The 25107-nt window shown below is 40.4% G+C and overlaps 2 protein-coding genes across 2 annotated transcripts; both read left to right on the top strand.

Moving 5' to 3' along the window:
• Window positions 1-405: 405 nt before the first annotated feature.
• Window positions 406-1509, top strand: LOC138871441 (uncharacterized). The gene is made up of 2 exons (XM_070149320.1): window positions 406-722; window positions 954-1509. The coding sequence occupies exons 1-2, from the start codon at window positions 406-408 to the stop codon at window positions 1507-1509; spliced, it is 873 nt and encodes a 290-aa protein (XP_070005421.1).
• Window positions 1510-22444: 20935 nt separating this feature from the next.
• Window positions 22445-23522, top strand: LOC104237258 (uncharacterized). The gene is made up of 2 exons (XM_009791358.2): window positions 22445-22861; window positions 23186-23522. Exons 1-2 carry the CDS (start codon window positions 22748-22750, stop codon window positions 23441-23443), a joined length of 372 nt encoding a protein of 123 aa, XP_009789660.1. The 5' UTR covers window positions 22445-22747; the 3' UTR covers window positions 23444-23522.
• The last annotated feature ends 1585 nt before the right edge of the window (window positions 23523-25107 follow it).

The following is a 25107-nucleotide window of genomic DNA, read 5'->3' as shown; positions in this document are numbered from 1 at the left end:
CAAAGTGGTAGTGGGTACAATCAAGATGATTCTTATGATGATCAAAGTGAATAGGTGCAATGTGTCAACAATTATCAAGGTCAACGGGGCAATGCTTCGAATCAACAGTAGTGGAGATCCCAAGGAAATTGGGGGAATCAAAATCAATAAGGAAATTGGAATAGCAGCAACAACAACAACCACAACAACTGGGGGAATAACAATCAAAATTGGGGCAACCAAGGAAACCAAGGCAATTGGGGTGGCAACAATAATATCCATTGGGGAGGCAATAACAACCAAGAGGGTTGGAACAATAATAATCAAGGTAATCGGGGGCCAGACTTTCAAAGGACTCTGATGTATCAACAACCAAACAACCTGCCTCCATATCCATCACAAGGTCATAGCTCGTCTAATCATGAGATGGAGCAGATAGAATCCATGTTTGAGCAAATAATGAAGAAAAATGCCGACTTCGATGCCCAATTGGCCTCCCACAATACTTTCATCCGTAACTTGAAAGTCCAACTTGGCCAAATTTCTGAAGCTTTGAATACTCACCCTAAGGGGGTACTACCAAGTGATACGGTAGTAAACCCGAAGGGTGGGAACAATACGAGCCATGCGATGGAGGTGACTACAAAAAGTGGTGGGGGTGGAGTGGCTACTTCCTCTAATTCAAGAAAGGTTGTGAGTGATGATGTGTTGGTGCAAGATGATGATGAGCCAAGAAATGAGCTGTAAGTGAATGACGAGAATGTGAATGATGAAGTGAGGATAGACATTGATGACAACATGGAGGAGACACAAAATGATGTGAATCCGTCTAGGGAACACGTGATAGACATACCGGAAATGGTAGTGCCCAAATCCAAGACTCCCTTGCCCAGGCCTCCTCCACCATATCCTTAAAGGCTCGCAAAGTAAAACAATGAGAATCAGTTTAAGAAATTCATTGATATGATGAAAAGTTTGTCCATCAATGTGCTTTTAGTTGAAGCTCTAGAACAAATGTCAGGATATGCTAAGTTCATGAAAGACTTGGTGACAATGAAGAGATCCATGAATTGTGAAAAGATCAAAATGATGCATCAAGTGAGTGCCATTATACATTCCATGTCTCTAAAGCTAGAAGACCTATGTGCCTTAACAATTCCGTGCACTATTGGTAGTGCCAATTTCACCAAAGTTTTGTACGACTTGAGGGAAAGCATTAACTTGATGCCATATTCTGTGTTCAAGACATTAGGGATTGGGAAACCAAGGCCCATATCTATGAGGTTGCAAATAGCTGACATGAAAATGAAGAGGCCATTGGGGATAATTGATGATGTGCTAGTTCGGGTCGACAAGTTCATACTTCCCACGGATTTTGTGATACTCGACTGTAAGGTTGACTATGAAGTGCCGATCATATTGGGGATACCTTTCCTAGATATAGGGAAGGCCTTAGTTGATGTGGAAGTAGGGGAACTCACCTTCCGGGTGGGCAATGAAAACGTTGTGTTCCATTTTTCAAGTCAATGAGGCAACCTAATAGCAACGAAGTATGTTCGTTTGTGGATCTTGTGACCGAGGTGATTGTTGAAGACACAAGTGCTGTGATTAATGTGGAAGACCCTTTGGAAGCTGTGTTGTTGAACCATGATGTGACTGAGGATGAAGTCTTATTTGAATATTGACTAAGGTGCGGAATTTGATAGTGAAGTTCGATGGGAAGACAATCAATGACTACCTAGGCTTTCCGAAGGAAGATGAATCATTATACTTAGAAAAGGCAGCATTGGATGAGGTAGCCCGTCCGTGGTTGGCAGAATACTTGGCACTCCCGTGTACCACCCCAGCATGGTTGACATCAGGAGTCCCAATTTTGAGGAGAACTTTAAACTTCGAGGCAAAGGGGTGGAAGACTTTCATATGCAGTAGGATAGACCCCACTACTCACGAGAGCTCTCTGCCTATCTCCCGGGCAATATTGGTTGCTTCTATCATGGTGGGGTACCCGATAAACATCGGGAATTTTATGTCTAGGGTGATCACAAGGGTGGTAAATGAAGATGATAGATCCTACCCCTTCCCAAATTTCCTGACAATGTACTTTGAGGACCAGGATGTGGAGAAAAGAAAGTTTGATGTGAAAGTAAAACCAAATATGCCTTTCTCCTGGTACAGCCTCAAGGGTGATGACAACCCCAAAGGCAAAGATACTAAAGGCAAAGCCACTACTTCTACTGGCTAGACTGAAGAGCCAGTAGTAATAGTCGCTTCTTCTCAGCCTCCCTCAGCTACATCAGACATTTCCCCAGGACCCTCTACATTTTCCGCTCAAGTTTGTGAAAATATAGTAGAAAGAGTTGTTGGAATTGTTCCCACCCTTCGGGTTGACTACCGTATCACTAGGTAGATCCCCCTTAGGGCGAGTATTCAAGGATTGTGAGATTTGGCCTAATTGAACCTCTAAGTTTCTGATTGAAGTATTGTGGGATGCCAACTAGGCAACAGAGTCAGCATTCTTTTTCATCATCTATTCAAACATCATTTCGATTCTACACATTTCATTGTTGGAAGAACTAGGACCTTGGGATAAAAATGGGGGTAGGTTGTTCAGTTGTTGATACATTAGGGGTCTTTGAAAGCCTGCCCCCAATTTCCTTGGTTGCTATTGTTCCAACCACCCTGATTGTTGTTTCCACCCCAGTTGTTGTTGTTGCCACTCCAATTACCCTGATTGTTCTGGTTGCCCCAATTTGCATTTTAGTTGTTATTCCCCCAATTAATATTCCCTTGTTGTTGTTAATTTCCCCAATTACCTTGGGGCCTCCATTGTTTTTGGTCGGAAGAATTGCCCCTTTGGCCCTGATAGTTGTTCACGTATTGCACTTCTTCATTCTGCTCATCATACCCATCATCTTGGAACCCACCACTATCTTGGCCATATTGATCCGAACTCCCTTGGTTCTGTTCACCTCTTTGTATTCTTTTTTTCACTAACATGTTGACACCCTCCATAGCATTTACTTGGCGTGGAGATTGAACTTGCTGTAATTGTGCCTTTGCTAGTTGGTTCATTGTTGTTGTCAGTTCTGCTATTGTCTGCCCATGATTATGGAAATCTTTGTGCAAGTGAATGACTGTGGGTCACCTTGTGGCACATTGGCTCTACTTTTCCAAGTGGAGGACGTGTCAGCCATATCATCCAATATTGCATTAGCCTCATCATACGGTGTGTTCATGAAATTGCCCCCGGCAAGTTGATTCATTATGCACTGATTTGTTGTGTTAATGCCTCGGTAGAATGTCTCTTGTATCATTGCCTCAGTCATATCATTATTTGGACATTCCTTTACCATGGTCCAGTATCTCTCCCATATCTCATGTAGTGGTTCGTTGGGCTCCTGCTTGAAAGCTAAGATTTCATCCCTCAAGGTTGCCATGTGCCCCAGCGAGAGAAACTTTGCATCAAAATTGTGCAAGAAATATAGGCTCAAGTCGGGTATTACTATCTCTAGGCTTAACCCTTTAATTGAGGCTATCAATCTCTTGAATACACCTCAATTCCTTGTTGGACTAATTTTCCTAGACTCAAGCTCTCTTTCACAAGAAGAGCCCAAGTAAAAAAGGCACAAATTAGTGTTTGAAACCACTAATTCAACATGGAAAATACAAATAAGTCCAAATATCAACCACCCATAAACATCTAAGCCTTAAAATAAAAAAACATATTAAATACCCACACTAGGGTTGAGCCACAACCCTAGCTAATTGGTCTAGCTACTCATAATAATGGAAAATATTGGATATTTAGATGAAGAATAACCCATATAATATGATTACAATCTAAGAATTGAAGATTCAATGTTAAACTAGATACAAATTACTTAAAATGGACTAAAACCACCGTTCACGTGTTCTGCTAAGATAAAAATACCCTAAAAACGTGAAAAAGAAGTATTTATACAAGGCCGAATTTTCTCACTCTATACCTATCGGTATCACTCTCAAACTCATCAAGGAAACTCTTTCTACTACTTTGGTCATTGTGGAACCCAAACTCATACTCCTCAACTCTCCATAAGCAAACCTCACTTTTAGATTGTAGTACTCAGAACGAGGATTGTGGGAAACACACTCATCTCTCTCAAAGAAAGGTCACAAGTCCGGCTCTAAGTACCATAATCTTGCCCCTTATGTGAGTCACCACTAATGTAAGCTTCATTCAACTCAATATCATATAGGGCTCTTGTGGAGATATAGTGAAGGCTTTTGGTTTAGGGTAGGAAATATTTGTTCTAAGTAGGTTCCATCTTCCCTTAAGCACTATATTTACTTCATTTTGGCGCACATTCTCTTGACTTTTGAGTCATTTACTTCTTTCTTAGGGGTTAGAGAGACACACTGTCCCTCTTTCTTGTTCATTTCAAACCTTTTTCTCCTTTCTAAACTTTTCACACCTTTCATCTCTTTACTTTTATTGAATCCCTTCATTTCTTCTACATTTTTCATTCTTTTTAACTTTTTGATTTTCTTTCTTTTTCTTTGTGCCTTTCCTTTTCTTAATTTTGTACCTTTTATCACTTTGTTGCATTCCTTTTCTCTCCCCCCCAAACTTGTGCTTTTTCCTTGTGCTAAGGAAAGATCGGGTGCCAAGAGAGTGTTTTTTTAGAACGGTTAAAGGCTTGTATCGTGGTCTTTGAAATAAAAAGGGCTATGGCTCAAAAGGGTTGACTAGGGATATTATCATTGGAAGGTTATGGATGTTTTCAAGATATCATTCGGATCAAGGAGAACCTATAATCACTTCTCAAGTCAAACTACACTTATGATTTCGCCTAGACAAACATTCAGGCAAGTTTTAGACTAATGGCACGGGACTTGGACTTACAATTCAAATTCACACCACACAAGCTATAGGATTGCTAAAGAGATAGAGTCGGGGGCCCACAACAACCTTAGCTAAGATTTGAGCAACACAAATGGTCCCGAAAAACCACTTGATGATTATCGGCCAACACAAGAGTCTCAAGGTCACAATATTGCTTGCACAATTTTGACACCCAATTGGTCTTGAGAATGTCAATTAGGGTAAAGTCACTCAAGCTGCCGAGCGGTATAGAGGGAGTATTTCCGTGCATTGGCTATATTACAATCCCCATCATAACAACTTTTCCTTAGGCTTTAGATCCCGTTAAGTATTCACCTAGGAGAAAGCCACTTCCCTATTGCCTCTTTAACCATTTAGAAAACCTTACAGATTTTTCGTGGACCGCGATGCCTTATCGCAGCCGCACATCATTTCTTGCGGTTTGCGGTGCCCTGAATCAAAAGTGGGTATTCTAAACCCCACTCCACTGCGGTTTGCGGTGCTATTTTATGCAGTCTGCGGTGATACCTTTGCGGCTGCAATGTTTTTTATGCGGTCCGCAGTCAGCTGTTTTCATGCATATTCTTCACTGTTTCTTCTAGTACTGTGATACTAACAAGCTTTAACTGAATTCCATTTGCATACAATGGTTAAATCAAGAGGAGGTGGTGAAAAACAGAAAGGAAAAGGAGAGTCCTCCTGGGGTAGGGGACGAGGAATGATCAAATTGACCACCCAAGTCCGAAAAGCAATTGGAGATACAAGAAAGAAAATCAAGGCTGCAAATAGAGCTACTTCCCATTCAGATGGAAGTGGGTATATACCCTCCCTGGAGGCATTTGAGTCGGATTCAGTGCCGGAATATGTACCTGACTTACCGGGGAGGCATATATTGAGAGATGTGCCCACACCTCTAGGCTCTCCTACTGCTCAAGCTTCAATTCAAATTTCTTCTGAGTCGTCTGAAGGCTCAGCCAAGAACAGTAATAGTGCATCATCTACTTCAACACATGAGGAGGATCCCATTGCTGAAGAAGAAGGGGGAGAACCCCAAACCAGGGGGTGGAGAGAACTAGAAACCCGGAGGCTTGGCATGATAGATTTGTTAGTGAGATAGCATACCACAAGTTCCGAGAGTAGTGGCCCAAGAGAAAATTGATATTTGAGCAAAAATTCATTGAGAGGGGCCTTCTACCTCACAACCCTAATGTGAAGAGGCAATTCATAGTGAGACCTGGCTGGGAATATTTTACAAGCAAAGTCGAGGAGGCAAATGAGCACTTAGTCAAGGAGTTCTACGCTAATGCTACCCACATCAAATATGCCAATGCTTTACAAGGAATGGGAACATATACATATGAGCCCTAGAAACTTTCCTTGGACCTTGAGAACTGAAGACTCCGCCAACAAAGCCCTCAATCGAGGAGCCTCCTACATTGGAGTTGAAGCATTTGCTTTCACACCTTAGGTATGAGTTTTTAGGCCCTTATTCCACTTTACCTGTTATTCTTTCCTCGTGCTTAACTAACGTGCAGGTAGATGCCACCCTTACGGTGCTCCAAAGGAGAAAGAAGGCAATAGGTTGGACATTGACAGATATTCGAGGTATAAGCCCCTGTTTTTGCATGCAAAAAATCATACTGGAGAAAGATGTCAAACCCTTTGTGGAACGTCAAAGAAGGTTGAATGAGGCCATGCAAGATGTTGTCAAGAAAGAGGTTATCAAGTGGCTAGATGCATGGGTTGTATACCCCATTTTGGATAGTTCATAGACTTCGCCGGTACAATGTGTGCCGAAGAAGGGGGTACGATTGTGGTTACAAATGAGAAAATTGAGTTGATCCCCACTAGAACTGTCACCGGATGGAGGGTATGCATGGATTACCGAAAGCTGAACAAATTGACCTACAAAGACCATTTTCCATTGCCCTTTCTTGATCAAATGTTGGATAGACTTGCCGGGCGTGCCTACTATTGCTTTTTGGATAGGTACTCAAGATATAACCAGATTCTCATTGCAGTAGAAGACCAGGAGAAAACCACCTTCACATGTCTGTATGGTATATCTGCATTCTCATGTATGTTGTTTGGTTTGCATAATGCACCAGCTACCTTTCAGCGGTGTATGATGGCAATATTTACAGATATGGTGGAGGAATTCCTCGAAGTGTTCATGGATGATTTTTCTATTGTGGGGGAGGGGGGGTTCTTTTGATGAGTGTTTGGGCAATCTTGATAAAGTCTTGGCACGTTGTGAAGAGACCAACTTAGTACTTAATTGGGAGAAATGCCACTTTATGGTTGAGGAGGGCATTGTCCTCGGCCATAGGATCTCCAAGAATGGTATCGAGGTGGATAAAGCAAAGATTGAAGTGATATCAAAACTCCCTCCTCCTACTTTCGTCAAAGGAGTGAGGAGCTTTCTATGGCATGCGGGGTTCTACCGTCGGTTCATCAAGGATTTCTCAAAGATGGTGAACCCCCTGTGCAAGTTGTTGTAAAAAAATACCAAATCTATGTTCAATGAGGATTGAATGAAGGCTTTGAGCTACTCAAGTATAGATTGACTACCATTCCTATCATTACTGCACCAAATTGGAGCTTACCATTTGAGCTCATATGTGATGCTAGTGACATGGCGGTAGGAGCGGTGTTAGGACAAAGGATCAACGAGATATTTCATACAGTCTATTATGCAAGCAAAACGATGAATGATGCCTAAGTCAATTATACGGTGACTGAGAAAGAGTTATCAGCCATTGTCTTTGCCATGGAAAAGTTCAAGCCATATCTCATGGGTACCAAAGTGATTGTGCACACCGATCACGCATCACTCCGTTACTTGATGACAAAAAGAGACTCTAAGGCTAGGTTGATGAGATGGGTTCTTCTACTTTAAGAGTTTGACCTTGAAATTATTAATCGAAAAGGGAGTGAAAATCAAGTGGCGGACCACTTGTCCCGCTTAGAAGAGGAGTGGAGGCCCTCGAAATTAATGATTCATTCCTGGATGAACAACTCCTCTATATGTCTTTGAATAGTATGACTTGGTTCGCTGATGTAACTGACTTTCTTGTGACCGGCATTGTCATGAGTGATCTCTCTTCTAACCAAAGGAAGAAGCTTAAAGGGGACAACTTGGATTATTATTGGGATGAGCCATATCTTTTCAAGATTTGTAATGATGGTGTGATCCGGAGATGTGTTCCGGAAGAGGAGCAAATGAGTATTCTTGATGCTTGCCATTCCTCGCCCTACGGTGGTCATCATGGTGGGGTGAGAACTGCTTTAAAGGTTCTCAGCTGTGGATTTTATTGGTCTACCCTGTATAAAGATGCTGATGAGCTTGTTAAGAGATGTGATGAGTGTTAGAGAGCTGGTGGAATTTCCAAGAAGGATGAAATGCCTCTCACCACTATTCTTGAGATTGATATTTTTGACGTGTGGGGCATCAACTTCATGGGGCCATTTGTGAGTTCATGTAGTAACACTTACATTCTGGTTGCTTTTGATTATGTTTCTAAGTGGGTTGAAGCTGTGTCTTTGCCCAACAATGAGGCACATAATGTAGTGGCGTTCTTAAAGAAAAATATCTTCACAAGGTTTGGCACTCCAAGGGTGAACATCAGTAATGGGGGGTCTCATTTTTGCAACAAGGCATTTAATACTTTACTTTCCAAGTATGGTGTCATTCATAAGGTGTCAACCCCTTATCATCCCCAGACAAGTGGACAAGTTAAGGTCTCCAACAGGGAGATAAAGAGCATATTATCAAAAACTGTCAATGCAAACCAGACTGATTGGTCAAGGAAACTTGATGATGCTTTGTGGGCATACAGAACTGCGTACAAGACTCTAATTGGTATGTCTCTGTACCGGTTGGTATTTGGGAAAGCATGCCATCTTCCAGTTGAATTAGAGCATAAGGTCATATGGGCGCTGAAGAAGTTAAACCTTGAATGGGATGTAGCTGCAAATCTTCGGGTAGAGTAACTAAATGAACTTGATGAGTTTCGATTTCATGCTTATTCCAGCTTGTCCTTATATAAGGACAAGATGAAGTATTTACATGAAAAATATGCCCAGAACAAGGAATTCAAGGAGGGTGACTTGGTTATTTTATTCAACTCTCGATTACGACTATTTTCGGGAAAGCTCAAATCGAAATGGACTGGCCCTTTTGAAGTGGTGCATGTAACTCCGTTTGGTGCTCTTGATTTGAAAAACAAAAGTGGTGAAATCTTCAGAGTTAATAGGCATTGAGTGAAGCACTATCTTGGCAAGTTTGATGACAACCACGTGGTGACCTTGATCAATTTTAAATGATGATGATAATATGCATCATGCCGCAATGTTAAATCAGGCGCTTCTTGTCAGGCAACCCATGCATTTTTCTTTCTTTTGATTTTCTTCTTAGATTAGGATTTATTTTGGACTAACTAATTATGAAGTTTATGTAGGAATTGATTGTGTAGTGCATGACTTTGACAAAGGAAAATTTTGGCTAAGTGTTGGAAGTCCGCGGACCACGCCGCGCGAGCATTTTGCGGCCGCACCTTTTGTTCGCGGACGCGTACTTGAAGAGCTCAAAATATTAGCTCTATGAAGTTGAGTTTGTGTCCCCGTTCATAATTTGGTGGACCGCAGTGACTTTCGTGGCTGCGCCATTATTTCGCGGGCTGCGCCCAGGTGTTTGTAGTTGTTCTTCATCAGGTAACAAAACGGGGACCGCGATGGAATTTCGTGGCCGTGTTCAGGTAAATTTGTGGGGTCCACATCTGCTAAGTATAAATAGGGGGTCCCTAACCCTTTTACACTTTTGGAACCTCAAAATTTCACCTCATTATAGCACTGTTCACCTTCATCTGTTTGGCTCTCAATCTCATTTCACACTAATCAAGAGTCCAATTTCCACTTAATTTCACAACTTGTATGCTCAAATCATTGCATTGATTTTATCTTTTGCTCTTCTTTTCTCTTAGTTTTAATTTCTTCTTTTTTAGTTAGGGTTTGAATACTTGCCATAATCTCAAATCGATGCCTAAATACATGTGGGTAATTTTTACATGCCTAATGGGGGATAGGGTTATTAACTATGCATGATTAATTGCACTAATTTTTGCACTTAGTAAAAACCCTAGGTTATAAATGTTCGTCAGTGCCCGTTTTGTTTGAATTTCGCGGCTCGCGGTTCACTTTTTCATGGTCCGCGCTCCCTAATTTGTGGGAACTAAGTGTGGATGTATGTTTGCGGACACAATGACTTTTTCGCGGTTCGCATTTGAAATTACGCAGTCGCATCCCAAAAATTTGCAGTCCGCGCACTTGAGCTTCAGAGGCTCTGTTAACAGCTTACGCGGCCGCGCCTATTTTTACGCAGTCCGTGCTTGGTCTTTCGCGGATGCGTTCATTATTTTGCAGTCCGCTCTCAACCAAGATCATATATATATATATATATATATATATATACATATATGTATATATATATATATATATATCAGAGAGTTAGTAGTCTGAACCTAACCTCTCCGCGGCTGCGGTTACTATTTCGGGGTCCGCGGTGCCTGGTTCTGAGAAGCAGTTTCTGCATTTCAACTGCACAAATTTAACATATGCTTGAAGCTTTGTTCTGAACGTTTTCCATTTCTTGGTTGCTGAAAACAATGGTCCGATCTAGAGGTAGAGATGATACATCTAAAGGGAGGGCAGAACCATCCCGAGACAGGGGTAGAGGAAAGACCAAGATACCCCTAGCAATCCAAAAATCAATTGGCAAGATGAGAGCTTCCATCAAAGTTGTGCACAGTGGACCACTTAAATATTAGTGAGTATGTCCCTTCTAAGGAAGCTCCGGAAGGAGACTCTGTGCCCACTCATGTCCCCACACAATTCCCGGAGTAATACCGGTTAAGATATGAACCTACTTCCTCTTCTGAGTCTTCTAATGGCTCAGAGGAAGGTAGTGAATCTTCGGTATCATCTTCCCCACCTGCTACAACTTCGGCTTCACCAGCTGCCCCTATTGATGTCGATGATGACGAGGTCCCGGATGATGGGAGAGGGGGTGATACTATTGTTGGAGGTTTGGAAAGGTCAAGAAAACTGGAGGTGTGGCAGCATAGATTGTGAGTGAATTATCCTATCAAATTTTTTGAGAATGGTAGACCCAAAGGTCACTCACCCTTGAGAGACAATTCATAGAGAGAGACCTCCTTCCCCGCAATCCAAATGTAGAAAGGCAGTTTGAGGAGAGAGTATGGTGTAAATGGTTCACCAGCAAGGTTCCGGATGCCAATGAATATCTTGTCAAGGAATTCTATGCAAACGTTGCACACATCAAAAAGGACACCACTGTGACAAAGGTCCGGAATTTGAGGATCCAGTTTGATAGCCGCACGTTGAATGATTATGCCGATTTTGAGGATGTTGAAGTCGTGCAATATTTGGAAAAGCTGGCACTTAGTGAAGCAGCTTGTCCATGGTTGGCGGAGATATTAGCCCCAGGGACGACACTGGCATGGCTCATAGCTGGAGTCCCAATAGCCAGAAACATCCTCAACTTTGAAGCCAAAGGGTGGTCCACCTTTGTGTGCAGCCAGCTAGATTCGTGTCAGCATAACAATGTTCTCTCACTCACCCGGTGTGTCTTGATAGACTCCATCATGGTGGGGTATCCCATCAATGTAGGGAACCTCAGGCACTATCACATCACAAAGGCAATTGAAAAGGACGAAAGATCCTACCCATATCCCAACTTCCTCACCATGTATTTCGAGACCAAGGGGTCGAGAAGAAGAGCTATGACACAACGACAAAACCAAAGAAGCCCTTTTCCTGGTATAGCTCCAAAGGTCTGGACAACCCTAAAGCAAAGGGTAAAGCCGTTATCTCCACTGACCAGTCTGAAGAGCCAGGGGTAGTGTCCGCCGGGTCAGAGCCTTCTATAGTAGGGGGATACTTAGCTGCCATATCCCCTCCCTCATCCGGGCCATCCATCACTATTCCATTGTCTGTGCCATCTTCTTCCACTTACCCTCAGACTGTATTGTGGGTTGCTCAGACTTTATCCAGCATCAACAACTAGATGTAGGCAGCTACATCAAAGTTGTCTGTCTTATCCAGTGCAGTAGCAGCACAGTCAGCCCAGGCTCAACCTTAGGTATCTTCATCAGTGGAGGAGTCATTGAAGGAGCTCATGGACAACCAGAAGAAGCTCCTGGATAACCAGAAGAAGATCATGAACACTTTGGATATTCATGTAAAAGCTATAAAGGATATGGGCAAGCAAGTCAAAAAGATAAAGAAGACTCGGGCCTTAAAGGAGTCAATGGCACAGCTGAAAAAGGATGTAGAGAGGTTCACCTCTACTAGAGATATCCCACTAGACTTGCTCTTGGAGGAGCAAGTCACAGCAGTACAAGCTTAAGAGCATGAGGCAGCAGCAGCTGGCTAGTCTGAAGAGCCGGCTGCCACTACACAGGCTGATACAGAGATGATCCAGATGCTCCGCAACCCTGTGGTCCCCCAGTCAAATTTGGAGATCCAGTTAGAGATATCGGTGAGAGCTGCTGATCCTATGCAGTCTGAGGACCCCACTAATGTGCAGGACCCGATGCAGACCACATAAGGAGTTTTTTTACTCTCTAACCCTTTCCCTGATTTTATTTTGATATTACCATTGAGAACAATGCTATCTTTTATTAGGGGGGGGGGTCTATTTTGATTTGGTGATAATTGGACAACATTGGTATGTAATAACTATGAGACTATTTTTCTTCTTTTATCTTTACTTCTCGTTATTTTACTTTTGGTATGTATATATTCATTTCTTTTACATTTAGTATGCATATATTTTTACTATTTGATGTATATATTCATTTTCATATGTAAATATTCGCTTTACTTCAATTTTGTATATATTCATTTTGATTTCCATAGTTTACTTCATAACTTCTTTCGTAACTTTACTTCATAGCTTATTATTTCCTTTAGTAGTTTCTTGTTAAGTTGTTAGCTTCTTTTACATTTTATGTGGACAATTAAGCCTTTGGTTTTCTTAATGCCACGGTTCTTTCCAAAGGTAGATGTTGTGTAAACTGGGTGGCTCTTCCTGATGATGGATGGCGTGACAACCTTCTTAAGGGTTTGAATCCATTTTCTTTATGTTTTTGTGTAAATAGTAGTAATGAATAAAAGTGGCCTAACACATTTACCTTTGACCTTATGGTTAGAAACAAGTTGATTGGCAAAGAATAGTTCTAGTCGTGACCTTTAGACTCTTGTGTTGACTAAACAATTATCGAGTGGCTTCTTGGAGTCATTTGTGATGCTCAATCTTAGCTAGGGTTGTTGTGGGCTCTCGACTATGTTCTCTTTAGCAATCCAACAGCTTGTGAGGTGAGGTATTGATTTACAAGTCCAAGTCACGTGCCAATAAGTCTAGAACTTGTCCTGAATGTTTGTCTAGGCGAAATTCTAAGTGTAGCTCGATTTGAGAAATGATTATAGGCTCTCCTTAATCCAACTTGAAACTTGAAAGCATCCATAGCCCACCAAATATGATATCCCTATTCAACCTCGTTGAGCCGAAGCCCTTGTTCTTTCAATAACCATGATACAAGCCTTTATCCATTCTATAATGACCCTCTCTTGGCATCCGATCTTTCTTAGCATTCACAATTGGAAAAAACATAAGTTTGGGGGAGATATGAGGAATGTGAAAGTTATAAAAGATACAAAATAAAGAAAAGGGAAGGCAAAAGAAAAGAAAGAAAAGCCAAAAAGACAAAAAAGAAAGTGAATAGTATAGAAAAGTGGAGGGATTCAATGAAAAAGCAATGATGAAAGGCTTAGAATGATTTAGAAAAGGAGAAAAATGATTGTGATGAACAAGAAAAAGTAACAGTGTGTCTCTTTAGTTCCCCTAAGGAAGAAGAAAATGGCTTAAAGAGTCAAGAAAATATGAGCCGAAATGAGAAAATGAAGTGCTTAAGGAAAGATAAAACCTTCATAGACCGATAAATCCTACCTTGATCCAAAAGTCTTCATTACATTCCCACAAAATCCTTATAGGATTTCGAGTTGAGTGAGCTTACATTAGTGGTGATTCACATAAGGGGAAAACTTATGGTACTTAAAGCCAGACTTGTGACATTGGTGAGAGATGAGTGTACTTCTTCACAATCCTTGTTTTGAGTGCTACAATTCTTAAGTGAGATTTTCTTATAGAGAGTAGAGGAGAAAGATTTTGGGTTCCACAATGACCTATGTAATAGAGCGAGCTTCCTTGGTGAATTCAATCAACTCTTGATGCTCTACTGTTGCATTAGAACTATGGTACTAAAAAGGTTGTGTGTTGTTGAAGATTCAGTTGTGTTAAGGGTAATTGTTAGTCCCAATTGATGTATGTTTGATTCACATTAGAGCAGCTGAAATTTCCTTCTGTTTTGTTTTAGTGAAGGTGTGAATTCCTTTATTTGCTTGAGGACAAGCAAACGTTTAAGTTTGGGGGAGTTGATAAGTGGAGATTTTAACCTATTATTTGCTCTTTCTCGCTTGCGTTTTGGGCTTAAAATGCACAAAGGTATTCCCGAAAACTAACATAATATGCTTGCTTGCAGGGATTGTTCACAATGAGCCAAAGTGGCCATGATCAACTCATAAAGGAGTCAAAACATAAATAAAGACCAAGACTAGGCCAAGATTGTAGAATGCGGACCGCGATAGAAAACTGCGGCCGCGGAAGTATCACCGCGGACGTGGTCATGAATTCGCGAACTGCGAAAGGGAGAATCAGAGAGGTAGTTTTTGGGGCACAGACGTGGACGCGGACCGCACCAGAAATTGGTGGCTGTGAAAATACCACAGTGGCTGCGATTGGAATTTCGCTAATCGCGTTTGCTAAGGTTCAGCGAGTTCACTAAAAAAGAAAAAATGTTAAGCGCGGATCGCATCAAAATTACGCGGTCGTGAAAAGCTCTCACATGGACGCGGTTACAATTACGCAGTCCGCGAAACAAGTTCCAGTCCAGTCTCAGATGTAAAGATACACGGACCGCTCTCAATATTACGCGTCCGTGAAAGCAAGAGTGCGGCCGTGGTCAGAATTACGCGGTTGCGAAACCTCCGCAGGGGCATTTATGGCCAAAGATTTCAGCCTAGTATAAATAGATCTTATTCACATTCTTAGGTTATGTTTCCCTGAGCACATGAGACGGCTAGTTTTACCTCTTTGGGCAATTTTGTATAAGATTTACTTTATAACTTTAGATTTTCATCTTTTAATTTAGTATTATGGATTTTATCTTCTCTTTATCTTTGATTTCTACTGTTATTATGAGTAGCTAAACCCATAGCTAGGGTTATGACCCAACCCTAGTGTGGGTATTTAATGGGTCTTGAATTTTAGGGCTTGAATATGTATGGGTTAGTGATTTTTAGCCTATTTCTTGCTAAAACTATTGAATTAGTAGTTGCAAACACTGATTTATGCCTTTATAACTTAGTCTCTACTTGAGAAAGGGGGACTAAGTCTAGGAAAACTAGGCTAACAATGAATTGGGGTGAACTCAAGAAATTGATAGTCCCAATTAAAGGGTTAAACCTAGAGATAGTAATACCCGACTTGAGCTAAAATCACTTGAATTGCATGAATACCCATTGGACTTGAGAAAGCCAAATTGGGCAAAATCACTCAAACTACCGAGAGGTATAGAGTGAGTATCCGGGTGTGAGAGCTATATCACGACCCCAATTAATCACGTGATTGCACTAGATTCTTGATACCCGTTAGATATCCACCTAGGCGAAAGTCACTACCCTAGTTCCTTTTAATCCTTGAAAACAAACAACAAAAATATTGTACTTAGTTTCAATTACTGCATGCTATAGACTAGAAGTAGAAGTAGAAGTAGAAGTAGAAAACAAACCAACTATTTGTGAAAGTGCAATTAAGAGCAAAACCCATATCTCTACTTGGATATAAACTTAACTCCAAACAAATTACTCCTTGTGGATACGATCCCGACCTTGTTGGGTAAAACTGCATCGACCATCCTCACTATTCAATAGTAGTGCAGGCTTGGACCCGATCATCTCTCCAAACGTTTTCAATAGAACGGGTTCAATCTCATCGTCTTCTAAGTCATTCTCCTTTATTGCGCATGTATAAGAAGTAACGTGCTAATTAGGGTTGGTGGTCCCATTGTATTTGGGAATTTCTGGCGTACAAAATTTCTTCGGGATGGGCTTCGGGTCCGCACTTGGAGGGAAAGGCTTCTGCACAAACTTCTTCGAATCCAAACCCTTTAGAATCGGGGGTGCCCCCAATATTTGGTCAACCCATGAGTTGTACGTTTCTTTCTTTTTCTCATTAGCCTCGATTTTCTTGTCACCTGATTCGATCCGTTTAGTTAGCTCCTCGAGCATCTTCATAATGGCGGGGTCAGTCCTCGATTCATTGGCATTCGATTCTCCGGCGCAGGTTCGACTTTACGAATGATCTCTTGTGATGTTTCGAGCTCAATTCTGCCTAGTGCTCGATTCTGATTTTGGAATTGTGCTATCGCAGCTTGTTGAGTCTGCAACATTTTGAATATCATTCGACGAATAATTTTGCCTTCTTCATCGCTATGTGCGTTCCGGTCGACTGCTCGGGCATCTTTACGGATGCTATTATTAGGGTCAACTCTCAAATTCCTATTAATGGCAATATGAGAGCTGATATCGACTAGATCTACGGCCGGTGGTCCATCGGAGTTGACTGGAGGTACTCCATTTTCCGGGACAACTATGTTTTCATTCTCGCAGTGAAGATCGAGGCCATTGTCTGTGTGAGTGGGTGCTACTTGAGAGTTTGACATGTTGATTCCTGAAATCAAAGATACTTACGAGAACAAGCGTAAAGCAGTGTGTGTTATGGTAATTAATACCAGGTAATCACTATTATCCTTAGTTCCACGGTGGGTGCAAACTGTTTACCCTTAAAATTGAATAACAATTAAACTTATAATGTGGTTCTAAGGACACGTGATTTCATCTAATGCCAATTGATAAATGTAAAGAGTAATAATAGAAATTAACAATAATATAAAGCAAACCAGTGTTTGAACGGCCTCGAGCTTGAATACCCTCGAATTGATGGGCGCAAGAACAGTTAGAAATATAACAAGCAGATGAACAAGAATATAAGTTGGACAGAATTAAAGTATTGTATTGCTTTTGATATGCGTGAATGTAAGGTGCATACAAAATGATTAGAACCTTCTTTATATAGTAGATGAATCTTACCTATGGTACAGTTCTAATTACAGAAGTAAATCCTATGATTAGCCTAAACAACCACCCTTGATTTGATATGTTCCGAGATTTCCGCCATGATATTCGACTAGTCACGGATATCTCGCTTTTTTGTTATTGTGCTTTGCTCAACGTCTGCCCTATTTGGTCTTGATTGCTACTGGCCTCAATCTCGACAGGGACCTCGATTCTCGACATCAGTACCTCATCCTCGTGCTCCGGTCTGATCCAGTGCGGGGCCGGCCTTCAATGCAAAACTCTGGTCTCAATCAAATAGAGGAATCGAACAGGCCTGGTTTTAACCGTATACAAGTTGGTGCACATAACTCTCTCTCAGGAACGTTTTGAAACTTTTTTCCACGAGTGATTTCCTTCATAATATGTATGGAGATCAATAATAGAATTATCTACACCTAAATTCCCATAATTCCAAGATGTCATGTTTCTCAAATCAACAGTTATAAAAAAAATACAAAAAAAAACAAAACAAAATAAAAGTTCAAACTTGAGCCCTAGCAATATATACAGATTCAGAAGGAAGAAGGGTGAATAGTAATTCCGTTACTATTCACGAGCCATAACTCCGGAATCTGGCGGTGGATTATCGCAAATTTTGTATCAAAAGAAACATCTACTCATCGCGCACAATCCCCAATTGGTTTCATAGTCAAAATCATAGCCAATTTTTCCATATCTTAATTTTAAAGATCGAGTTACTGTAGCACGCAGAATTTTCAGCTTCTTCTTCACGTAAATGGAGTTTTGAAGATCATCATGGCTGCTGCCACCTCTCCCCATCCTTTGGCTGTGGGAGAGGCAATCCAAAACACCATAGAAAGTCATCCAAATCCTAATATCAAACAGTCCTATGCATCGCAACTACTGTCAAAAAAATATGCCGCAAAAATCGCAAAACTGGAACTTTGTCCTATTACGTTTGAGAATGGAATACCTACTGTAGAATTCACCATAGATGAAGTGAATGCATTCACCATGGAAGGAGGTCTTCATCAAGCAGTCATACTGAAATTTTCGTATGGAAAACCTGAGCTTCATAAGCTGCGTCAAGTTCTGCCAAAACAGTTCGATATTAAAGGCAATTGTAATATTGGACAACTGGAATTTTGACATGTATTGGTAAGACTTGAATTTTTTGATGATTTTGTTTAAGTATTATCAAGATCAACAAGCTATGTTAAGTCGAAAGGCACTGAGTTCTTTTTTAGAACTTTTCCATGGACGATTGGATTTAATCCAAGAGAAGAGACGTCTAAAGCAATTATGTGGATTTATCTGCCTGAACTGCCTGCAAATTTCTTTGCAAGGAAGTCATTGATGTCCATAGCTTCAGCTGTTGGAAAACCTCTAGCTGTGGACAAAGCTACTCAAGATAGAACGCGACCAAGTACGGCAAGGGTAAAAGTCTTGCTTGATCTGTTGGATAAGCATCCCAAGAAAGTTAAGATTCATATTGTTGATTATAAATCTGGGAAACTAGTGGAACATTATCAGGATATTAATTATGATAATCTCCCAAAATTCTGTACTTGTTGTAAACACCAGGGACATGATGAAAAATCTTGTCGTTGGAGGATCGAGAATAATCAGGGAGAGGTTGAAGTTGTGGATGAAAGAGAAGGTCGGGGCAGCTTGGATAAATTGCAAGGTGATGCTAGAGCCTATCTCAATGCAAAAAGAGCTGGGCATTTGGAAGGGGAAACAACAAAGGAAAGATTGGTCGAGCAGTAGGATTTACAAATTGAAAAGGAAATACAAAGTGATCTTCAGAACAAAGAGAATGCAACAAATCGAGTTGTTAATGATAACACTGTTGGTGATGTTTCACAGGTTCATAAGGGTCCAGCTCTACCCTCTCGAGATATGCTTGCTAGGATTGCCAATGCTGTCAATCCAGTAGTGCTAGCGTATGATAAACTTGCAGCTGCTGCAGCTCTTATGGTAGCTGCTGCAGGTTCTAAAAGGACTATTGAGTTTGTTGATAAAGATACAACTAGCCAGGATCATTTTGGTCATAATGGTGAAAGTGTGGAACAACAGGGAAAGAAAAAAGGGTTGGAACCTACAACTGATTTAACACCAAAAGGTGATCGAGCTGAGATTACTGTAACTGGAAAACACTCAGCTATTGTGGTGTCAAATTTGGAACCTACTGTTCCATTGACTGGTACTATTGATCGACCTGCCAAGGTAGGTTCAACTGATGCCTCTAGGATTGTTGGTGTGCAGGATGGTAATGCTACAATCACATCAGTGTTTGATGGAAAAGGGCAGCTACATGTGAATCAAACTAAATGTGACAAGCTAACTAAAGTGGATCAAGCAGCAGTTAGTGACACTGTAAAATGTGCAAATGATTTTCAAGCTGCTACAACATTGTCAAGGTTACATATGGATGTGAATGCACTCTTACAAACTCTTACAACTGAATCTGGCCAACTAATGGATGATAGTGCATTAGCTGCAATTGTTCGAGCTTTTGTTGCCAAAAATAATGCAGCAGTACCAGAGAGATGGGGGCTACTATTGCATTGAAGGGAGATGGGGATCGAGAAGCTGTTGGGTTTGCTGAACCTAATGCTACTCAACCGACCAATAACGTGAATAATGCAACAAATGTTTTTGTGGGAAATGAGGAATCTGAAATGAAAGATGCTACTGTATGCTCGAATTTGGAGGAAACTGTTACATTGGGTGCAAGTGTTGATCTAGCTAATGCTAAGAACTATAAATCAAGTGCTGCAGTAGTTGATTCAATTGAAAAACAAGGAAGAGAGGAGCATCAAAGAGGTCAGAGGACTGGGCTACAACCAGCTGCACAAACACTTGCAGATGATCAACAGAAAAATGCAGCGCAAATCACTGACAAAATAGTTTCTGCCCAGTTTTCTGGGTATGAAAACATTGGGACTACGAGAATTTTGATGAAAAATAAGAATGGGAATCTGAATCCTACTCTGCATTTTTCCAACCCTCAAGTAGAACAAATCATTAAGGATGCTCAGAACGAGATGATGATGAAGGATATTATGTTCAAACAACCGTTGGTTACGTTGAACAAATCCGTATATGATGTCCCCTCACAATCAGTGGAGTCCTGTGGTGAGTTTGAAGGGGAATCTGGGCAGCTCATGCTATCAACTGGAAATAACAACGAGTTAATACAAGCAAATGTGAGGGACATGGTTGTTAAAGCTAATTTATGGAAAGAGCAACGTGAGGAAGACGATGAAGAGGACTTGGGCGATGGATTTGTTGGCTACTCTTCTGAAGAACGAGAGCAGGAGGTGGATCAGTATAGTGCAGGGGAGGAGTTTGATCCTCCAGTGAAGCAAAATAAATTAAACCTTCAAGCTCCTGCATTTCCAAGAAACACTCCTAGTGCTGGTATTACAAATTCAGAATCTGGAAGGGCAGTACAAGCTGCAGAAACATCTCTCAAGCAGGCGAATCAAGCTACTTCAACTCAAATGGTAATAACACCTACGAAGACTGTGCAACAGCAGCGAAAGGATCCAAATATTTTAACTAGCAATCATCCTGGTGATAGTAAAACAGTAACAGTTACAACGACTGGGCTGAAGCAGCAACATACAACAACTGTAGCTGATGTTAATACTAATCCTGGGCAGCAACAGTCCAATGTAAACACGACTGGGTAGAAGCAGTCCAATGCAAACAAGACTAGGCAGCAGCAGGCTAACACGAACATGACTGGAGCTCTAGTAATGGTAACTGATATACCTGCAATTTCGTTGGAGGACAGAAAGTTGCTGGATGCTTTGGGCAGTCCAAAACCACACAAAAGTGCATACTCATCATTCTAAAAAATGACCGGACTCAAGCTGAAATTTTCAGTGACAAACAGACATGAACCATGTAGTGCAAAGACACTGAAGAGGCATGAACCATTGTGGATGGTTATACAAGATGAAGCTAATCATAAACTTGAGGCCAACTTACGCGCTGCCATCTCCGAAGAAGCAAAAGAGGATGACTTGATTGAATCTTGTACGGAAGAGGCGGCTACAACTGGAGATTTCGCTCCTAACAAAACTGAAAAAAAGAAGGTGACTAAAGAAATAACACTCAGGCAACTCCCAATAAGAGCTGCAAAGAAAAAAAGGGTTCCCCCTCCAAATCTACGAAGTCCAATAGATACGACAACAAATGAAGAACTTTGAAGATTATTTGAAGATAGTTAAAGAGGATTTTAAGGAAGTTCAAATTGAAGAACTCACAAGTTTGATAAATGAGGGGCAAGATTCTAGTTTCTACATTATCTTAGTTTATCATTTTCAAAGCATCATCACTTGTAATAGCGTCATAGAGTGTGTTATAAACTCTATGGCGATCATAGAGTACTTGGTACTTTCAAGTTCCTATTTTTTACATGCTTGCTAGAAGATGAGGCTTTCTCTTTGCCTCAATAGGATTGATAAGGTAAGGTTTAGCACAGTTAGTGTTGCCTTGGTCCTATGCCTTTGGAAAAATATCCACACGGCTATGAGATTATATGCCCTCGTGAGACTTTGCCGGCAGCTACACCATGAATCCTCTACATGAGGCTGCCATCATAAGGCAATGTGAGGCGCAGAAGAGTGATTATATAGCCAAGGCATATGGGTAACAATATCGGTGCTATTGCATCCCTTATTTATACTTTTTCTAATTGTTGTAATTTTGTTTTTCTTTTATTAATAAAAAACTAACCCTAGGCGCTTGCCTAGAGGATTGCCAAAAAAAAAAACTCTATGTCTTGACATGAATATGTTGGAGTACTTGGAGAAATTGTTTTTTCATTCTCACGTCACTCTTTACATGTATAGTTGTACACCATGTACGTTTTTTCATACATCTTCACAAGGAAGTAATTAACACTCCTAGCTATTGTAGGTGTAGGAAGTCTTTCCCAAAATAAATTAAATTAGAACTTAGTGATTAACAGAGATTATGAGACACATGAGGTCATGATTAATAATTAATATATAGTACTTTTTGGTGGATAATAAGAAGATAGATCTTTGGGTTGGCGAATAAGTACGTAGGACAATTAGAAGATAAGTATGGCCTTAGAAGTTGCATAAATATTTTTTGGCAACTAACTTCACCAAAATAGCCACTAATATTAATATTATTTATATTTATTAAATAGTAGTGAAAAGTCGTGCAATTGTCTTCGATGTACTTATTAAAATGCAAAATTCCGGAACATGGGAAAGATAAGAAATTCTATCTTTAGTACAGCTATCTGATCTAAGTGTAGCCTGTTGCTTTGCTACTGCTCCTCTTCTTCTTATTTTTTCTTCTCTATCCCATCTGGATAATATCATCATATATAGAATTACACTTCCATGATATCCAGTTGTGGGACTTGGAAAGATTTGGCTTAGCTAACTTTCCTGACCCCACCATTCCACTTGTATTTCCTTTTCTTGAACCTACTCATTGCCCTTTTAACTATTTATAACACATTTACGCTGTTGACTGTACGGAAAAAAGCCAAGTGTTACAAAAAGATAGTACTAAAATAGCCTGAAGGATTAACCTAGCAAGTGAATTGAGGAGAAAAATACACAGAAAGTGGCTATGGAAGTAGAAGATGATTTGTTTTTTGCAAACTTAAGCAAGCAAATCTCCCTTCTAATCATGGATGATGACGAGAGAGACCCTTCAACTCATTCTTCTTCAGTTATTCTTCAGGTATATATTTGATCTTTAATGAGAATTTTTACACTATATATCATGTATAGTTACAGATAAAATGAGAAATTAATAACATAGAAAATGAGATTAATTTTCTATTAATCTACTATATATAATTGAAATACCTTGATGTTGTAAACTAAGATCACTTTTAGCCCGTAACTGAAACTATTTACATCCTATAATTGCAAAAGTATGTAAAATTTGTATATTTTTTTATATATGATATACAGAAATGTATATATACACACAAAAATATACATTTTTCGGCTATTATTGTCAGAGCACAGTGTCATTTTCCCTATGAATATATTGTTCCAGGCCTTCCCACAACAGATGGATCCAACCAGAAAAGCCCCATATATTTATGGACAAAGCTGCAAAAGGGAAAGCAAAGGAACTGGAGTTTTTATCCCTTGTTCTTCCTATCCAAGAAGAAATAATAATTATAGGCAAGGAAGATCTATTTCCTCCAACACCAACCTCCCAAGGCACGCCATTGATCCGAGAAGAGTTCTTCACACCCATTTCAATGATAATCCACTTTATGATTCGTTAAACCCTAGAAATTTTTCTTAATTATCGTTAAGATTCAAGAATATATATCATTATATAATTTTAATGAATTCAATTTTAGTTTTATGTTAAAATATATGAACGAAGGCAAAGCCTTCTCTTGTAAATTAGTTTGTACTTGCGATTGTTTTTAGGTTGTCATATTGCTTATTGTATAAGTCTCTCATGTTAAGTAATGTTTTCCTTTTTTTTTTGTTCTTTTTAAATTACTTGATTCTGTATATATCTCGTGAAATACCATAAGAAAATATTCTTTATATACTTGGAACCTCTTTGTATACGGTTAAAATCAGACCCATCCGATTTTACTGATTTATCGAGATCGGTATGAAGGATCGAAGATCAATCTCGTAATAGATCTGACCGAGGTACAAGGACAAGGTACCAAGTTCAAAGATTCAAGGTACCTGTCAAGAGCGAGACCGGTAGTGATTGAGACCTAATGAGACAGACATCGAGCAAGATCGAAGGTAGCATAATAACAGAAATGCGAGATATCCGTGACTGGTCAAAGATCATGGCGGAAATCTCGGAACGGATCAAATCAAGGACGGTTAATTAGCTAATCATGGGATTTCCTTCTGTAATTAGAGTTAAACTATAATTAAGATTCATCTACTATATAAAGAAGAGTTCCAATCATTTGAAGGACACTGGTATTAACGCATATCAAAGCAATATAACACTTTCTCTTTATCTTATACTCTCTTTTTTATCAGCTTGCTTATATTTTTAACTGTTCCTATACCAATCAACTTGAGGGTATCCGAGCTCGAGGGCTGAATTCCATTTGAACATTGGTTTACTTTATCTTATTGTTAATTTCTATTATTAATCTTCATATTCATCAATTGGTATTAGGTAAAATCACGTGTCCTTAAAACCACATTATAAGTTTAATTGTTATCCAATTTTAAGGGCAAACAGTTTGGAACTCTTCGAGGGGCTAAAGATAATTGTGATTGCCTGGTATTAATTCTCATAACACACACTGCTTTACGCTTGTTCTCGTAAGTGTCTTTGATTTCAGGAATCAACATGTCAAACTCTCAAGTAGAACCCACTCACACAGACAACAGCCTTGGTCTTCATGGCGAGAACGAAAACATAGTCGCCCCAGGAAACGGAGTACCTCTAGTCAACCCCGATGGACCACTGACCGTAGACCCAGTCGATGTCAGCTCTCATATTGCAATTAATGGGAATTTGGGCGTCGACCCTGAAAATAGCGTCCGCAGAGATGCCCGAGCAGCCGATCAGAACGCACAGAGCGGTGAAGAAGGCGAAATTAGCCTTCGAATGATATTCGAAATGCTGCAAACTCAACAAGCTACGATAGTGCAACTCCAAAATTAGAATCGAGCACCAAAATTGAGCTCGAAACATCACAAGAAGTTGTTCATAGGGTCGAACCTGTACTGGAGAAATCGAACGCCAATGAATCGGGGACTGGCCCTGCCAATATAAAGATGCTCGAGGAACTTACTAAACGGATCGAATCAGGTGAAAAGAAAATCAAGGACGTACAACTCGCGGGTTGACCAAATACCGGGGAACCCCCGATTCTAAAAGGTTTGGATTCGAAGAAGTTCGTGCAGAAGCCTTTCCCTTCAAGTGCGGCTCCGAAGCCCATCCCGAAGAAATTCCGTATGCAAGAATTTCCCAAA

The sequence above is a fragment of the Nicotiana sylvestris genome, chromosome 6 (assembly GCF_000393655.2).
Source record: "Nicotiana sylvestris chromosome 6, ASM39365v2, whole genome shotgun sequence".
Classification (NCBI taxonomy): domain Eukaryota; kingdom Viridiplantae; phylum Streptophyta; class Magnoliopsida; order Solanales; family Solanaceae; genus Nicotiana; species Nicotiana sylvestris.
Note: the sequence above shows the minus strand (reverse complement) of the source record. Positions and strands in the feature narration are given on the sequence as shown.

Bases quoted from the DNA above. Each gene is read 5' to 3' on its own strand.
- LOC138871441 (XM_070149320.1), top strand. From the start codon at position 406: ATGGAGCAGATAGAATCCATGTTTGAGCAAATAATGAAGAAAAATGCC. The intron at 723-953 runs GTAAGTGAATGA...TATGATGAAAAG, and splicing joins GATGAGCCAAGAAATGAGCT to TTTGTCCATCAATGTGCTTT.
- LOC104237258 (XM_009791358.2), top strand. From the start codon at position 22,748: ATGGAAGTAGAAGATGATTTGTTTTTTGCAAACTTAAGCAAGCAAATC. The intron at 22,862-23,185 runs GTATATATTTGA...ATATTGTTCCAG, and splicing joins CTTCTTCAGTTATTCTTCAG to GCCTTCCCACAACAGATGGA.